Source organism: Agelaius phoeniceus, chromosome Z (genome assembly GCF_051311805.1).
Source record: "Agelaius phoeniceus isolate bAgePho1 chromosome Z, bAgePho1.hap1, whole genome shotgun sequence".
Lineage (NCBI taxonomy): Eukaryota > Metazoa > Chordata > Aves > Passeriformes > Icteridae > Agelaius > Agelaius phoeniceus.
Genome location: NC_135303.1, coordinates 71,162,532 through 71,180,542, shown reverse-complemented (window position 1 = coordinate 71,180,542; position 18,011 = coordinate 71,162,532). Strand labels below are relative to the sequence as shown.

At 37.0% G+C, this 18,011-nt stretch overlaps 1 protein-coding gene across 1 annotated transcript in view; it reads left to right on the top strand.

Annotated features, from left to right (window-relative positions):
• The window catches only part of ARSB (arylsulfatase B), a 65,773-nt gene extending 49,413 nt beyond the window's left edge, over positions 1-16,360 (top strand). The window contains exons 7-8 of the mRNA XM_054652117.2: positions 10,619-10,747; positions 11,342-16,360. Coding sequence (XP_054508092.2) covers positions 10,619-10,747; positions 11,342-11,607 — 395 coding nt within the window. The 3' untranslated portion in view covers positions 11,608-16,360. The remainder of the gene's footprint in view (positions 1-10,618; positions 10,748-11,341) is intronic.
• The last annotated feature ends 1,651 nt before the right edge of the window (positions 16,361-18,011 follow it).

The window sequence follows — 18,011 nt, the reverse complement described above, 5'->3', positions numbered from 1 at the left end:
CTGGACATGCCATCACTTATTTTCTGTGTTGTCAGTAATAATATTTGTATTAATTACATGATGTGAAACGTAAAGTACAGACTTCCACAGAGCTGGGGAGAAATCTCTCCTGGAAGATGGGAGGTCACTGTTCAGAATTGTTTGTAACAAAGGGAATAAACTCAGTTGGTTAGTGCTCTTGGTGTGGTCTGGGAATTTCCTCAGGGAGAAAACTATGGGACAGTTGGAAAAATGCTGTTGGAGGAAAGTTCAGAAGATGTAGTTGTGAAAAGCAGTGCTAACCACAAAGAAGAGTTACTGGGTGGCTTCCGGAGTTTTACTGCAATAAAGTTATAGTTAATTTCTTGACTTTGTGTTCCCATGTGTGGCTTCATGTTCATGTAAAGGACCAAGTGTTTGGTTACCTGTTACCTGAAGTCTGCCTTCATTCTGCTGTTTCAGTGCTGCAGGGAAATATGTTTAAGTAAAAACTATTTTGATTTCTAGAACTTCAGTGCATGGTGACATGGGTTTTGGAGCAAGGAAAATTAGTCTGGAATTAATTTTCATCTCTTATCCATAAGGCTCAGTTTTTGGTATAATTCATGGCGTTGTGTGTTCCTATTTTCTTAAACTCTTTTGAGAATTGGTAAATCATGTATTGGCACTTTTGTTTTGATTTCAGAATCACTTTTATTTGAGGAGTTGATTAAAGCTTATGTGTTGTTGCCAGAAGTGTTTGTTGCAAATGCAAATTTACAACAAAAAAAAAATTACAACAAAAAGCCTTTCATATGACTGTTTTGTGGAAAATATTTTGTGTCTACTGAACTGTATGGATGAAGGGGAATTTAGCTTCATTTATTTGATTAAGAGGAGTTGGTAGGGTGTAAATTCCTTGTTTGTTACTGCTGATGCTTAACCAGTCTGAACCAGAGCCCAGCAGAATTAATGGAAAGGTTCCCATTTGTTTCAGGGTAGATTTTTTTGAAGCTCTAACTGACTTCCCACTGTTCCACAGTTGAGCATTAGTAAGGCATGGGAAGCCTGCCAATCACGCAGGATTTGAGTGTATGCATGTGGTGAGATTTCTAAGAGGCTGAAGACTGCTGTCATGAGGGTAATTTTTATGTGGAATTTGATAATATTTAAGAAAGTTCTTGATTTTTTTTTACCTACACTTCTGCCATTATAGCACAAAAGTGGGGCAAGATGATTATAAGGATTTTGCACTGTCTGTTAGGAAAGTAATCATGTGTGGTATTTTTAATTTCTTGGGTTTTCTTTTTTCTCTTCACTGGGGAACATGTAAATAAAAATTTTAAATCTTGATAATAGCATCAGATAACTTAGCTAAGAACAGAAGCTTTTATTTTAATGGAAGAGGTAGGAGAATGATTCAATTACCATTTTTCTGGCAATACATACAAGATGGTGGATACAATAGGAATTCACTGGATTATTAAAATAGTATGTTGATTTTAAAGATGATAACGAAAATGCTAGAAAATAGTCTCTTTCTGCTTGGGTTTCATATGTAAGTGGGTTTTGGTTTGCTAGTCCCAGACTTCTGTCTGGGGATCTCCTCTGTGGTTTTTATAGCCTACTAATCAGATCACAAGAGGCAGGGAGGCATATACATTACCTTACTATGGAAATAATACTCGTTACTGCTTGTTGGTTTTAAGTCCTAGTGGAAGCAGTCTGCATGGTTTGGTTCAACTATTAAGCAGAGTTCTACTCGGCAACATATATGGAGTTGTTCACTTCTCTCTAATAAAAACCTTTTTACAAAATAAGGAAAATTTTTTAATGTCTTAGAGTTTAATCTCAGCAGAATTTGAACATCTAATTTATTGCCTTGAGACTTACCATTGCCAGGTGACACTACCTTTTGTCTGTTAAGATTGAGAGTCTTCAGTGAGTTGATAGCCAGTACGCACAAGATTGAATTATTTTAAATTATTTACAATATCTTTTTTTTGAACATATGCATAAGTGTCACTTCACTCCCCAAAGCCGCCTGACAGCAAGCACTAGTTAGTTTCTGTAGTTCAGTAGTTTCTTGCTGTCTGCTGTGTGGTGCAGTCTTGTAAAGGCTGTGTCCCTTGCTCTGGGGCTGTGTCTGACAGGAACCCATGATGGGAGCTTCTTGTCACACGCGTAGCTCTGTGTGTGTTCCTTCAGCCTCTGTTAGCTGAGATAAGTCTGACAACATGAGCACTTGCAGTGACCCCCCAAGAGTCTCTGAACACAAGCAGGGCTTCGTTGCATTGCTGTCTGAGTGACCATTGTGCTCACTGATAAAATGCAATCTCTTTTGTCACCTTTATAACCTGGAGTTAAGGATGTCAAGGGACTGGCAGCTCAGAGAGTTGTCCTAGCTGTTCTGATAGCTGAGATGTGATTAAAAGATTTTAAGAAGTGGTAGAATAACATGGAGATTTTCTGTGAAACATCTCTGGTGTGGTTCAAAAATAAAAACACCAATCCATTTTGTTCAGAAAATGTAATGTTGTCCCATTGGAGCATGGCCATTTCCAGCCAAAGCAGACAATGAATTTCCTAAGTAAAGAATTTATGTCTCATTCAGAGTTTCAGCATGTTTGAGTTTTCCTCACTGTGGCTACACACTGTGCAGTAGTGCCACTCTGTATTGTAGGTGATCTCTAGTTAGGCCAGGTAGAGGCTGAAGTTATCCTGAAAAATACTAAAAACTACCTAGGTCATGGGATTTCACACAGGATACTGCATGAGGTAACTTACTCCTTACTGTGTAGTAAGTTCAAAGTACTCAAAGTATTTGGCGTGCATGTTTAAATGATATATCCCCTGTCATTTAAAACCATAAAGTTTTGATTATATGATTGCATTTGGCCAATGTTATACAGAATGGAAGGGAGCAGAAGCAACCTGGTCCTTGGAGTTCCTTAGAAAATGCAAATTTAATTAAGTAGAATGTACATCTACCAGAGGTGTTTTACTCACAAGGGATTGCATACCACCTAACCTTGCAACTGGTTTCTCAACTTTCTCAGTCTTGTTTCTGAGATGAGAAGACCAAAACGACAATTTTCCAGTTGCATGGGGCTTTTTGCTTTGTTAACAAGTCCTTTTCTAATAATTCCTTTCACTCAGTTCTCTTTTTATACAACACTGACATAATTCTAAAAAAGTGTCAGCTCAATCTGTTGTGATTCCAGGGTTTCACTCTTGGTTATGAGAGTCACAAAGGCCATCATTTTATATGTTTATATGAATTTCAGATTATTTTTTCACACATGCATCATTTTACTTGCATCTATGTTAAAAAATCACTAACTATATTAATGCCTACTACCAGCCTCATAGAGGCCTTCTGTCATCCTTTGCAGCCAGCTTTGGGTAACTTGTCATCATTCACAGACTGTTGTCTCACTGTTCATTTGCTTTTCCAGGTCATTTGGAATATGTTCAATGGTACAGGTCCCAGCACAAATTCCTTTAGGAAACCAGTAGTGGCCTCTCCAGTGTGAAATTGAAACTGGTTTTGTTTCCTGATTTTTTAGGTGCTTTTCTATCCACGTGAGAATCTTTCTGTCTTTTTCTCTTGTTGCTTAGTTTCTTGACCTACATTTTCATGTGGTATGAGAAGTAAACTTTTGCTCTATGTGGATCCTGTTATCTGTTATTCAAGTACTGGAGTGGAGTAACCAAAAATGTTCTAGGGAATGTTGCATAGCCAGACAAAATTTTGTACTGAAATAAATGTCTTGAGAACTACAGAGAAAAAATTTAGTAATAAGGAAATATCTAGGGAATTTCTTTGTGCAGTAGACACTACAAACTGCAAGGTTGCAAATTATTGAGACATCCAGCATAATATGTCCATACACTTGTTTCACTGGAAATTATGGTGATATTTCTACTTGGGCTGAATGCTCTTTAATGTGATTTACACCTGCTAAGCAGTAGCACCTGTTTACTATTTGTTCAGATGTATTTTTTATTTGGACTGCAAAGAGTGTGAGCCACCTAAAATCTTAATTCACCCTGGGTTTGGTGGCTTTTCTTAATACAGACTTTTCAGTCTTTTCTGTCATGCAGGTTGCAATTAATCTTGGAGATTTTTGTGGTTATTTTCCTTGTCATACTGCTGCTACATTATATTATCAGAAGTAGAAGTTTAACTACAGACAATGCTGATATTTTTCATTTTTCCTTTGGGAAACATACTGAGAAAGGTAGATAACTTCTAACATCCTTGTTTTGCAGATGAAGAAATAATGGTAGAAGCTTCATTTGCTTCTGTTTTCCTTAAAGGACACTGATTATATGAAGCTGCTTATAAAAGAATGTTTTTGTTACTGTGTAGGATATTGGAAAATTGTAGGTATGGCCACTCTGATATTCACTTAGCTGTTCAGATTACTCTTTGGCCAGGGCTCTGGCTCACAAATAGATAATAAATTAACGTTCCTTTGTCTTTCTCCAAAATTGTTCCTCAGTACCCAACACTGCCTCCCAACATGCTTGTATTGTAGACCACAGTGTACAGAAATACAGCATGCTTCAAGCATTTTGGGCACTTTAAGTTTTGTGGTCAAGACCTTGCTAAGTGGCATGTTAGAGAGAACTGGTACTCTTTGATCTCTTACCAGCCAAGAAAACTTGTTCTCAACATCAGTCATTTTCATCATCTTAATCATACACTGAAGGGAGTATATTTTATTTTTAGATGTACTGTCTATTTATGTTGCCATACTTTTTAAGTTTCTACCAATTGCTTGAGCTGGTCTCAGTGGATGAAAGAAGGAAAGCTAGAGGAATGAGAAGAGTAATTGATCTATGTTTATTAGAACTGCAAAATACCATTAATATTGATATAGAATATGTATAGTCCTTCTTTTAAATCACGACTGAAGATTTACACTTTATTTAGTTTATCTTCTTCCTTCTGACAGTTAAAAATTAAATATCAATGTTTAAATGAGTATACTCTTATGAAACTAATTATATTTAATAAAATGTTACCAAAAATTTGTGTTTTAGATTAACCTAAAGAGCAAGCCTTTCTTTAAAAAGCAGGTCAGATTGTACCTTTTATTTTCTTTAACTTGTGAATTTGCACAATGTGGGTGTGGACTATCCTCAACCGTTTTTACAAGTAACAGTTATGTGGTACTTGGACTATTTGCTTAGCAAAGTAAAAAGCAAAGGATTGAAGTGAATCATAGGAAATATTTGCAAAGAAGCTTACAGATCTGAATTTTCCAGCCTTCCTACCATGTTGCAGTGGCTTTTTGCTGTTGCCTATGCTAATTTTAATTTTGGTTGCATTAGGAAAACTTTTTTCTATTATTTGCTCTTGGTTGAATATTAAATATTTAAGAGATTATCAGTGAAACTGTTGAAAACATCTAAAGACTTAAACAGATAAACAAAGTAGGTTTATAGTCTCCACAGAGGAAGATGAGAGCTTCTGATACGCATCTAAAGCTGTAAAATGCAGTAAAACTGGATCAACCCTTCTTTTCTTCTATTACCATGTAGCATTGCAGGCATGACAGGATGATGAAGTTGTTTTGGTTTGCAGCAGTAGAAGAAGAATTTAAAAGGTTTTGGGTTGTACAGAAAATAAATGGATTTTCAAAATAAATTGTGATTTTCATGGTAGTCAGATAAATTCAAATTTTTTAATTTTAGATAAGTTTCTGGTAGGTAACTAGGATTGTATGAGCCAAGAAACAGATGATTGATTCTCAAGCATACGTTGATCAGAAGGGTAGAAATGTGAAAACATTTTGCTTCCTATTTTCCATCTCCAGAAATCAATGCCCAGTTTGATAGATGAACTAATGAACTAAGCAGAAGGCTGCTGTAAGTGTATGCAAAAATATGTAGGAAGATAGTTTTTTTTTCTGGAAGAGCTATCCTCCTAACATAAATGATGTTTTAAAACAGGAGTACACATGGGATACTAAATGAGGTCAGTTGTATGTGCATTCATACAACTTTCATTATATTAATCCCTGCATACAGGGATTAATATAATAAAAGTTGTATGAATGTACTTCGATATAGCACTTTCTTTTGTTAATTTTTTATTTGCCTCTTCTGAATGGAAAGTAATTTGGTAACACATCTTGTGTAATACCACACCAAAAATCTGTCCAGTTCATTGTCCTGAGAGTAGCAGTTGTGTAGCACAAAGTACATGAGGGCAAGCACATAAATACACCTCTCTTGTGTGGCCCCCGTGGCCTACTCCTAGTCTTTAGGCTGTGATTTTGGATGTAATAATTCTTGAGGGATTTTTCTTCCACTTTGTGAATCCTTTTATTATTCAACCTGCATTAACTTTTGGCACCCACAGCATTCCATGTAAAGGAATTCCACACCTGAGTTTGGTTTGTAATTAGGAAATATATACTATTATTTATTTTCAATACATGACATCTTGATTTATTCAATGCTCTTATTGGGAAAGACTTCTTGTTCTTACTCAGGTTCCCCTGGCCATGTAATTTCTTAGACCTCTGTCCTTTCTCTCGTCAGTTGTCCACTTTTGAGGATAAAGAGTCCTATTTACTTAGTCACTCTTCACATGCAAGTTGTTCCATAGCTTTAGTTGTCCTTGTCTCAGGCCTTTGTATCTTGCATGGCTTTTCTGTGTCTGTTTCATAACATGGGAGCCAAAACTGCACAGTACACCATGTGAGGCACAAGAGGGATCTCAGTGGCGGCGTAGTGTCCTGTTTGTTGCCAATTTTAGTATTGGGATTGCTTTTCTGGACAGCCTCTGGACCATACTTGTTCATTAAAACTTTGCAAACACTTCCCTAATAGCAATAGCTAGTTCAGAGCACATGCTCTTGTGTATGTGGAGTGTTGGCTTTTCTCTGCCATCTTCATTACTTTCCCTTTTGTTGCACTTACATTTGTGCATTAGCAAGACTTAGTGCACTGAAAGATTTTTCACTTTTCCTAAAAGGTCCAGGATATTCTCTGGTTAACAGTCAGGATATTACTTATGTACTTATCCAGTAGTAAATTTTCCAACATTCTGCCTGAAGAGTATGCTATGGAATATTCAAATTATCAAAATGGCAATTATTTCTACAAAAGTAGCCCACATCTTGACTGATGCTTTCTGAGCATCTTGTGTAGATTTTTCAGAGTTAATGACATTGGCCTTTGAAAAAATTAAGTTTCTTGAAGTTGCAGATTACCTGTTGAAAATTACATAGGATTTTTCATCCTAATTTGAAATATGTATATTTCATCCTAATATGAAAAATGTATGATAACAAAAGTAAAAGAACTAAGCTGAAGTTTCTGTAAAGGGCAAAGGGCCAGACTTCTAAAGTATTTACTTTTGTGGGTAGTGAGAGTTGGCCACCTCAACTCCTTTAAAAATCTGATCCTGAAACCATTGTTAAGACTGTCAATACAAAGGATTTCTGGAACTATGCTATAAACTCCAAAATCATCTGCCAAGGGCAATGTCTTCTGAGAGACATTTATCTCTCTTTTACTATAGAGATATAAAAGCTATTTGAATACTAATTGGTGACCTAGAACTCTAACCAAAACTCTGAAATCATTAGAAAAATCCATTTTAGCATTAAATATTTGAAAATAAATATCTGAATGAAAGGTCACTGCTTTCTTAACTAATACAAGTTTTATCATTTCCCAAGAGACTACTTAAAAAAGAAATATAGCTGCTGGTGAGGCTCCAAAGCTGAGCTTCAGGAAACAGTGGCTTCTGTTTGACAATAATAAAATTCATGGGAAAGGCTGTGGGACTTTCTTTCAAGGTAAAAACAAAGGCTTATTTCATTAGCCACTGATACACTGATCCAATGGTAAAAAAGTAAAATGTTTAGCCTCTACACAAGCAAAAGCATCACATGTTTTAATATACAAATCTGTAAGGAGAGTATGCAGACCTATGAAGCCTGGCTTGATTACAGAGCTTAATAAAAGGCATCTGTCTTTTGACTGCAGAATTAGTCCACAGGGCTGTTGTTCCTGTCATCCATAATGGAAAAAAATAAATAAAACCTCCCCCACAATATAGAACAAATGCAGGAAAAAAAACCTGCTTAGATGCTATGGGAGTGAACATTTTGTCTTGAAAAGGAAAAAAACCAATATGACTTTTTCAGTCTGCGAAATCAGAAAAGGGATCCCTGTAAAAGAAAAAGAGGGAGGAATATCTGAGTTTAAGCTGCAAGTCATAGGATGGGAAGAAAAGAATTCTTATCAAGCAAAATTTTTATTATATACTTACAATACTTCTGTGTCTGGTGCTTATGTAATGTACTAAACTGACAGTCCTGTAAGTATCCTTGTAGAGAGCATTTGAACAAGCATCAGTCTGTGTTCCATGACCAATACATCAGATGAAATTTGACTTGTACTGTCTGGAAAGCAATGCACTTCCCTGAATAATAGACAGTATATTTCTTTGGCACAAAACAAGTGCTTGCAGTGGGTGAATTAACATGACTGACAGAGTTCTGTTTATAACAGCTCAACATGAGGGAATTTATCAATTTTTCTTTAAGAAAGTTTGCTGTATTTCACAGTATTTCACCAAATAACTTGAGCTTCATTCTCTGGTAAAAGCATTTTTTTCATTTAGGAGTATAGTTTTATTACCTGGACCAAATCAGAGTGTTTAAAAACTATTTTATCTCCTTGAATCTTATTTTGAGTCTCATATATGGCATTCTAAGGATATTTTGCAAAGTATATCTAAAAATACAATCTTTCATACCATTTATTTGAAGTGTTTTAAATAGTTTATCTTGTGTAATGTTGTAGTTCCACATATACTGCATGTAGCTCAGCAAGCAGAAGCATATACTTCATGATAAACTTTAAAATCAAAAATGCAACTTCACATAATTTTATCTTTAGACCAAGCCTTGAAATTGTAGTTCTGAGACAGAAGGCTTAAAAAGCATGATTCTCTTTTTTGACCTGCTGAATGTCTTTCATTATGCTTAAGAAAGTAAATGGCAAAGAGGAGTAGTCGAGGAGGAGTAGCAAAGCAAATGACAGAATAACACATAACACAATGATGTTGAAAAGTAAGTAGAATTAATCTTTAAACTGTTTCATATTTTCTATGGAGATCACATGGCTGTGTGACGATTTATCTTCCAGAAGAAATTCTGCTGGGCTTACTTATGAGGTTTTCCTTGTTTTCATAGGGGTTTGAGGTTTATTTTCTTCTTTAGATCAGCTTCAGTGCTTCTTGATCTAAGATGAGCTGAGTCCTCCCCAGTCTGTGTATGCATACTCCAAAAAGTAGCCCCTTTTATATCCTTATTCCTCATCCAATATCCTTACAATCTGGGAACATTACACAAGTCTGATGTAGATGGGGAACTTCGGTATGCACAAATCTGTTCATTAAAGAAAATAAACTCAAAGTGTAAAGTCCAGCAAGAAAGTAGAAACTCTGCAAGTCCTTCATAAAAAATGGAGAAATTTTGTTTATCATTTCCTTTCCCAAATTTCTGTTCTTCTTTCCATTAGATGTGTATTTGCCCCACTGTGTTCTGCAAAATTTACTCTTTTTAGAAATACCTAGTTCTGCTTCCTATTGGTTCTTACATGATCATTGTACATCTCATGGATTCTCATCCAAAAATCTGTCATCTAAGTCCTTCAGATTCCCTAAACTGATTGAAAACCATCTCTTTCGGAAAGAAGCTAGAAAATTAACATTGGTTTTTCTCCATCTTCTAATGTGTCTTCTAGTCTGATTAAAGTTGCCTTCTGGTAGTCATTGGTAAACTGTTTTCAGCTGATACAGTTAATATAAAACTTCTAGATGTTATGTCTTGAATGCCTATTTTATTTATGAAGGCTGACATGGAAGTTAGTTTGGATGCTCCGGGGCTGTCTGTCTGACTTGCTTCCTCCCGTTGGTTTCAATAGCAAAGTGGTCTCCTAATCATCCCTTGACAATGCATTTTAATTATTTTTACTGAGCTCCCTCCTATAAGGAGCTTCAGGTTCCCTATTGAGAGGGAATGTGTGCATAGCTGACATTTCAGTTTTCAATAGTATCAGAATATGGGAACACATCATACACAGCTCCTCCAGAGACAGTATGAAGATGTGCCAAAGAAGAAGCTTGCTGATTTTTGTGAACACAGCCAGCTCAGCCCAAAGGGACAGCTCTCTGTTTTGGTCAGAACCTGGGACTTGTTCCCTGAAGTGACCTAAGAGAATTAGCAGTAGTAACATTGACCTCAGGAGATCTTTCAATCCTATATTCCTCCCTGGAAAAAGATACAGGCACTTTTATGACCAAATTTAGCAATTCCAATTTTGATTGTTCTTAATACAGGTATATGAGATACACATATAATACCTGTGTACAAAATGAATCCAGTTATTTGGACTCAGCTGTGACATTTTACTTACCATTCCACTGGTAAATTTTTAAAATGGAGTTCAGGTTCAGAGTTAAATACATCCATTTAGTCATAGCACAGATCTTGGCATATATATAACAAATTCTTTATCCAGTAGGGAAAAATAAATGGGTGATACTGCTTTCTTTTCCAACAGAGTTCTAAAAATTACCTCATGAATATGCAATGTTCCTAACTTAGTTTATTGTTTGATTAAGGTCTTGGCATTGATAAGAGGACATCTTTAGCACAGAGCAATTCTTCTCCTTGGGATGATTCGCTTTTCAATACATCCATACATGCAGCAATAAGACATGGAAAATGGAAGTTACTAACTGGATATCCAGGTAACAAAATACCTCCTTTTTGTACAGTGTATCCTATCTCCCACCCACCACAAACAGTTTAATTTTGTTTCATATGTTTAGAAATTCTCCTAACTTCTTAGGTTTTTGATCACATGCAAAGATGACAGAATTTAGCATTTAGCACTTATCACAATTTAGCATTTAGCACATTTAGCATTTAGCACAATTTAGCACTTCTAAAATGCAAACTATGTATTTTTTTCATTTTCGAAATATTTTGTCTGCAACTTACTTAAACTGTAGGGAAAAAAACTTATAGAATATTGGGATCCATAAGGATCATAGCATCCAAGAGGAAGGGCCACTGAATTAATTAATTGATATGAAATAAAGTTACATGGAATTTTGGATCTCAATGGTGCAGTGGTTTTTTTGCATAAATGAGACTCCTATTTAGGTAGCCCTGCACTAGAGAGACTCTGGTGCAGAACTAGAGTTAAGGTCTGCAGCAACTGTCACTACACAGTGGCTTGTCAAGAGACCTAGTGAATTAATCAATTGTAGCAAAACTGTGTCTCCACACTGCTGCTCTGTACCTCAGAAGTGACCCTTGGTCTGTTCCTGTTCCTGTAGGCTGCAGTCATTGGTTCCCTCCACCGTCCTTGTACAATGAGTCACAGATTCAGTCGTCTGATCCATCCACAAAGAGACTTTGGCTGTTTGATATTGTTCATGACCCTGAAGAGAAAAATGACGTGTCTGAAAAATACCCTCACGTAGTGGAAAAACTGCTCTCACGGCTTCAGCATTATCACAAACGTTCAGTGCCTGTGTTCTACCCTGATGAGGACCCCGCCTGTGATCCAGCAGCAACTGGGGTTTGGGGTCCTTGGGCATAGTGCATTTTGCACCCTGCAAAAAACCTCTGTAGCAGAGTCTGGTTTATGGACTCAGAGTCCTAGTGACATATTTTGTACTCTCTTTAATGAGCTGTTGCTAACTGTGAACTTATTCTTTGAATAATTCAGTATTTCTTATTCTTGATCTGTTGGGAATCTTATTTCAGTCTTTTCCCACTCTCTCATTCCCAACAATTATATGTGAAATGTTAGGGGTTTTTTTTAATATTCTTTGTCTGGAATGTACTTCTAGTGTAGAAGATAAACATTGCCTCCTTCCTTGAAAGAAATTGAAAGGAATTGAATTCCTTGTAAGGAATCATGGCAGCAGGGACATCCAAAATTAATCAGTCTTGTGGAGTATACTGAATACTGGTTTCATGTTTGTCCAGAAGACAAATTCTACTGAAAGTTATTATAAATCTGTATTAGCATAAAATTTTTTGCCTTTCACATGTACTTCCATCCAGAAAAGGGAAGAGTAAAAAAAGAAAACCTCATAAATACAACAAAATCTCTGTTTCTTGTTCCTTCTAATGTATCAAACCAGAGTAGAGAGTGATGATCAACTGGAGTGCAGGGCTGTCAGGCAGAAGGATCCTGACAGGCTGAAAAAATGGGTGAATAAACATTTCATGAATTTCAAGAGTTGCAGAGTCCTCCAGTTGGGCTGGACCAGCTGCATTCAGGAGTTCATGCTCAGCCATGACCAGATGGAAAGCATTTTCATGGGGAAAACATCTAGGCATTCTTCTGGACAATAATTAGGACAAGAGTTGCCCTTTTCTCTCTAGGTGAAGAAAAGTAACTCATTGTTGTTCCATATAAGAGAATATAGCCAGCAGCTAGGGGTTGTCTAATTCTCTTCTATCAGTGCTAGAGCACAGCATCACATTTTGAGCTTCCCTATACAGGAAAAGTATTGGCCAGTTGGAGTTAGTTCAGTGGAGAACTATGAATATGATCATGGGAAGGGATAAAGGAATGGGTTAGTTTATGGTGGTGAGAAAAAGGGAAGTTGCTACCTTCAGCTACCTAATGTGAGAGCATAGAGAAGAGGAAGCAGGACTCTTCTAGATGTGCACAAAGATGAAAAGCACAGAGGGAACATGTGGTGTTCCAATACAATATAAGGAAAGGGAAAAAAAAAATCACACCCTGAGTTTAATTAAGTATGGGAAATGTGGCAACCCTAATCCTGGGGATCTTCAGTCTTTGGTTGGAGAAGATTCTGAACAATTCTATCCCTGAAGCTGGATCAAATTTAAGTTGACCTGGTTTGGCAGAGGTGGTGAGGAGCAACCAGTGACCTCCAAAGGCCCCTCTCTGCAAGAATTGCTCAATGATTCTCTGATGAACAAAACCTTACTTTTATTATCTGCCTGGTAAGTACCCTGTCTTTATTACCACAGTGGAGTCTCTTTTCATCCTGAAGTAGGCTCTGAGCCATGAAGAAACCAAGCCAAGCAACATTTCTCAGTTAGTCATCAAATTGATGCAAGATAACCTGCCAGCTCTCTATTAGTGTTTCAGACCCTGAGTTCTGGTACTGTTTCTCAGTGTCCTTGGCTAAGTTCTCAGGATGCAGAGCTCAATCTGTCATCATCTCCAGAAAGCAGGAATCTAATTGCCTTTTTTCTGGCTCCAGGACCAACTAATATAAATTGCACTAAAATTTTGCAAAACTTTCCAGTTTTCTCTTGGGAGACTTATGCTAATTGTTAGCAAATAGATTAATGAAGAGAAAGGCTTGACAAAATCTGTGCATTAAAATAAAATAATAATAAAGTTTGAAAAAAAGATGAAACAAGAAAACTGAAAACACATATGCTTTCTAATACAGCTGATTCACCACTACACTGTCTTAAATCTAATCTTGAGTGCTTGTCTTTTCTACCTTTGATGTTTTTTCTATGAGTGGAAGTGAAGATAAAGTTCTCCAGAAACCTGTTCAGCTTTTTATCTTTCTCCCAAAGAGCTTTATGTTTCTCTCGCTCCTTTGTCACTTCTACTCCTTTATATCAGTATTTTTTCCTATTCTGTTTCATTCACTATCTTCAGCCTTGAAGACAAAGAGAAATGTAGATTCAGAAAAAGTAATTCTCATATAATAGACAATATATTTTCTCTGTGGTTTAATTGGATACATTCCTACGGAATCCTGTTTCAGACAGTTTCAATTTCCTTCTCCATTCATCCATCAGTGGCTAAAAGCAAATGGTTGCAGCAGGATATGACTAGGCAAGCTCTTCAGATTGTTCCTCACCTTCTAAACAGTTGTTCAGTGCCTCAAAGACTAGTTTCTCTCCCATTAGGTTGCACCAACCTTTCCACTGGGACCCTTGGGCATAGTGCCCAGCCTTACAAATACTTTCTAAGCTGTTGGTATTCACACAGACATGCATTTCTACAGCTTATCTAGACACTGGGAGAATCACCTGATTGTTACCTGCCTCCAGGTAATTTATATTTTCATTGGTAAAACTTACCTATTGTGAAAAAAGCTCTTACTATACTACAGTTAGCAACTTTCATATGAACTAATATATTTAAAATATTAAATTAAAAACTTTATACGTTCTGTGGAAGCAGTTTCCAAACTGGTACCTGATCATATCTCCTTCCATTTCATGAAACATATTTAGGCTTTTCTTTCTGTCATGTGGCTCTTCACTCAGTTCCTGCTCAGGTTTTAGCTAACACACAGCTCACAGAAAGACCTGATGTTGTTGGGACCAGTGCTGTGAGATCCGAGAGAGCAACACGTAGGAAGCCTACAGGAGGGGCTCAGGTCATTATGAAGACATTACTTGTCTGCTACAGACATAATTCTTCCTACTGATGTCAGTTCCTTCAGAATCCACTAACTTATGGGAATCACGTAGACCGAATGTCAAAGCTGGAAGTCACAAACATGACAGCTTGCCCAAAAACACCTCTGAAGCATATCCAGCATCAGCCAATCTGCTGAGGTTTTCATGCTTCCTGATGGGATACATGGGAGGCCTGTACTGTGGTGGAGGAGAAAGGATGAGCACTCTCAGCAGCAGCTCCGCGAGTATTTTGCTTGTATCTTTTAACTTATGACTTAGACAACTTGTGAATTAAAAAACCTCATGAATTAAGGAATGAATTAGTGAATTCCCATGTTAGTCTCATTTGTCTGAAGGAGATTGAGCCTTTGTTTGATGTGTTTCTTTCCTTTCCTAAAGAGCTCATAAGCTCATAATTTACAGACCATGTTGTCCTGTAAATTAGATATCCAATTGAACCATGACAATCTTGGCTTCAGAGTACAACAGCATTTCAATTTCAATCTTTTGAAGATTCTTTGTGATAACTGAGGCTTAGGTTCTCTTATTTGCTGACCACATCAAGGAGGGAGGGAAAATGTAAGTAACAAAACCTTTTTATAAGCTATTGTACCATGTTGACAAAGCTTGGATCTTCCTTCAGTAGCTCCAAAAAACCTTTATTAAAGTTCCCTTTTCTAGCAGTTGCAGTCAGTTTATTTTATACTGATACAATGATTTATTTTAGTTTATAACTGACCTGTTTAGTGCAACTGCAAGTTCCATATTCTAATTGTAGCATACAGTTAGTAACATGGTTTCAAGTATGGGATTCCAAAAGAGTGAAGTGTTAAATTACCTTTTGTGACCTTTGGATTTACTATTTTTGTATATGTCATAATGATACATGTTGTCCTTCAAATGTCTTTTTGAGATAAATCATTCAAAGAGCAGAAGTTCCATTAGTTCTTATTCATCCAGAATGTTTTGGTACAATTTATTTGTGCAATCAAATGCAAATGGAGACATTGACAGCCATTCCCCAGTAAGTAAGGCAAATAGATCCAAAGTATTTATGTTATCCTCTCTTTTTTCATAGTACATATTTATTTAGTGTCCTGAATGCAGTCCTGTAAGATTAGAAAGCTAACTGTTCTCAGTCAATATCACATATAACATTTTCATTTACAGTAGGCATTACAAGATGTGGTTGTTGCAATAACAAGGGACTGGACTTGGGGGTGGGGGAATTTCTGGCTGACATTCCTGTCTGTCCTTCAGCATTCAGCACTTGTATTACATGAGGAAAGGTGTCTTACCCACAGAAGTGGAAACTTCTGTTAATGATATTTTTAACTGGGATTTTTATGCTGATAGCTAGTTTCATGGAAAAGACAAAAAAAAATCACCTAAATTGTAAAAGCTCAATAATTAATGTCCTTGACTCCCAGCAATTTCAGCTTCTTGGCTGAAGTTACAAAAGATTAAAAAAATTCTAATTTTAGTTTCAGAGGTAAGCAGAGCTTTTATGTGTTCTTTTTTCTCTATGTCCTGCAATCTGCATTTTAATGTCTTGCTGATATTCTAACATATATTTCATTTACTAGGAAGTGACTGTGACACATCATTGTCTCACACAGGTATTCAATTCGCTCTCTGTTTCCTCTTGTTATGTTTTAAAATTCAAAGATTCATTCTTTTCTCAGCTACAGTAGACCTAATTTCTATTTTTTTAATTGTATAATTATTTTCCATGGGTGGTCCTTCATAAAACATTTGAATTGAACTGTGTTAGGGAAAAAAAAACATCTGGCTGACACATTTAGATTGGCATCTGCAAAGAGTTGTATACTGTTAAGTTGTTTTGAATTGGAAAATAGAGAATTCTTTATGTGGTTACTTGAGTAACTTTCAAAAATGCAAGTATTTTGAACTCTAAATAAAACTTCATTTCATCCCTTTCCAATTTAAGATTCATTCTTAATCTAGCAAACATCTGAGCATTATGAATTTGAAAGTCTTAATCTTTATGCTTTAAAAATTATTTAAGCTTCAGAAAAGTAACCAAGTTTAGGAAGAATGCTGACACTGGCTACTCATTTTGCATTGTTTACTTGTAAAAAAGATGTACACAGTCAAAGAGTGGATGATCTTATAAACAAAAAAGAAGATCTGGATCTTTTCTTGAATCAAAGGTCATATATTCAACCTGAAAATAATTTGTGCAACTTTCCTAAGGTTGATAAATGGGTCTTGGATAAAGATCTGAGTTTAATCCTCTTCAGAATCTCTGAATTGAAGAACCCATGAAGAACCCAGAGTTTAAACACTTGTGGTCTGCGTGGATTTGAAACTCCACTACCAGTCCTTGTTGGCCTCTCATTGTACTTTCTGACAAAGTGGTTTAATGGTAGAAAGACTACTAGCAATATACCCAAAACTGTTCCATGCTTTCCTCAACAAACAGTTAGTGAGCACCAAGTTACACAGAGAATCCTGTTAAACTTGTCCCACCCTATTGCAGACAAGTCTGGATGTAAGGGCTGATGGTGATAGAGCCACTGATAGCATTCCTATCCTTGTGTGCTGGAGTTTGGCACACAAGGAGATGCAGTCCATATGTGCAGCCATGTTTGTAGTCCTGGGGCCAGAGATACACAAATGACAAAGAGGCAGCTGAATTGCAAAACACTTAAAGCCAAAATGAAAGATTACTTGACAAATGAAAAACACGTCATGTCAAGCACTATCAGGGGATCCAGAATCTAACCACAGGTTAGGGCTGTCCTAATGTAGGAACACCAAACCATTTCCAAGATGTTGCAGTTATTAAGGGAGAATTTCCTGCCTACCTGCTCCTTTGGCAGCCCGCCACAGGCCCTGCTCCAGCTAGACCCCAAGGCTGTGTCTCTCTCATAATTTTAACCTCAGCTTGGTGGAGGGGTCAGAGGACCATTTCTGCAACCCAGCCCTTCCCTTGGCAGTCCCTTTGGAGCCCCACCCCGAGCAGACCCATAGGTTTCATGTCTCTCAACTATAAATAAGCTGAGGTTTGTAATGGGGAAGTAGCGCTTTTGGTAAGAGAAGGGGAAAAAAACCCTGCCAATTCTAAGTTTGAGGAGGTTAAGCAATATTTTTGCCAGCGGGTTTCCAGCTGAATGTTTTAACTCTTTCAGCTCCTATCTTTGTCAGCTGCAGGCAGTGGACTCAATTTTGTTTCAAGCTGGGTTATTATGTGGGAAGATCGTGGTTGAATACATGGTGTAAAGAGCTCCCTGGGGTTCCAAGCTGCTGCTTCTGAATCCAGTGCTCTCCCATCTTCTTCCAGTGCATTGCAACTCATGTATGAGCTCATCTGCATCAGGCAGAACTGCTGCAAGGAACAGTAAAAACTTTGTTTGGCACAGAGCAGTCAGAATGAGTCAGCTATCCAACCATGGACGGGATCAGTAATGGCCCTTGTGATAATTGCATACCGTGGTTAGCAGAGGCAAGGAGGATGATGCAGTACTTCTTGTTGTGTTAGTGTTCCCTCCTGAGAGTGTTGTTTTAGCGGGGTGGGGTGCAGAGATACTAGAAAGGTTGGCCATGTATCTGCTGCCAAGTTTCAAA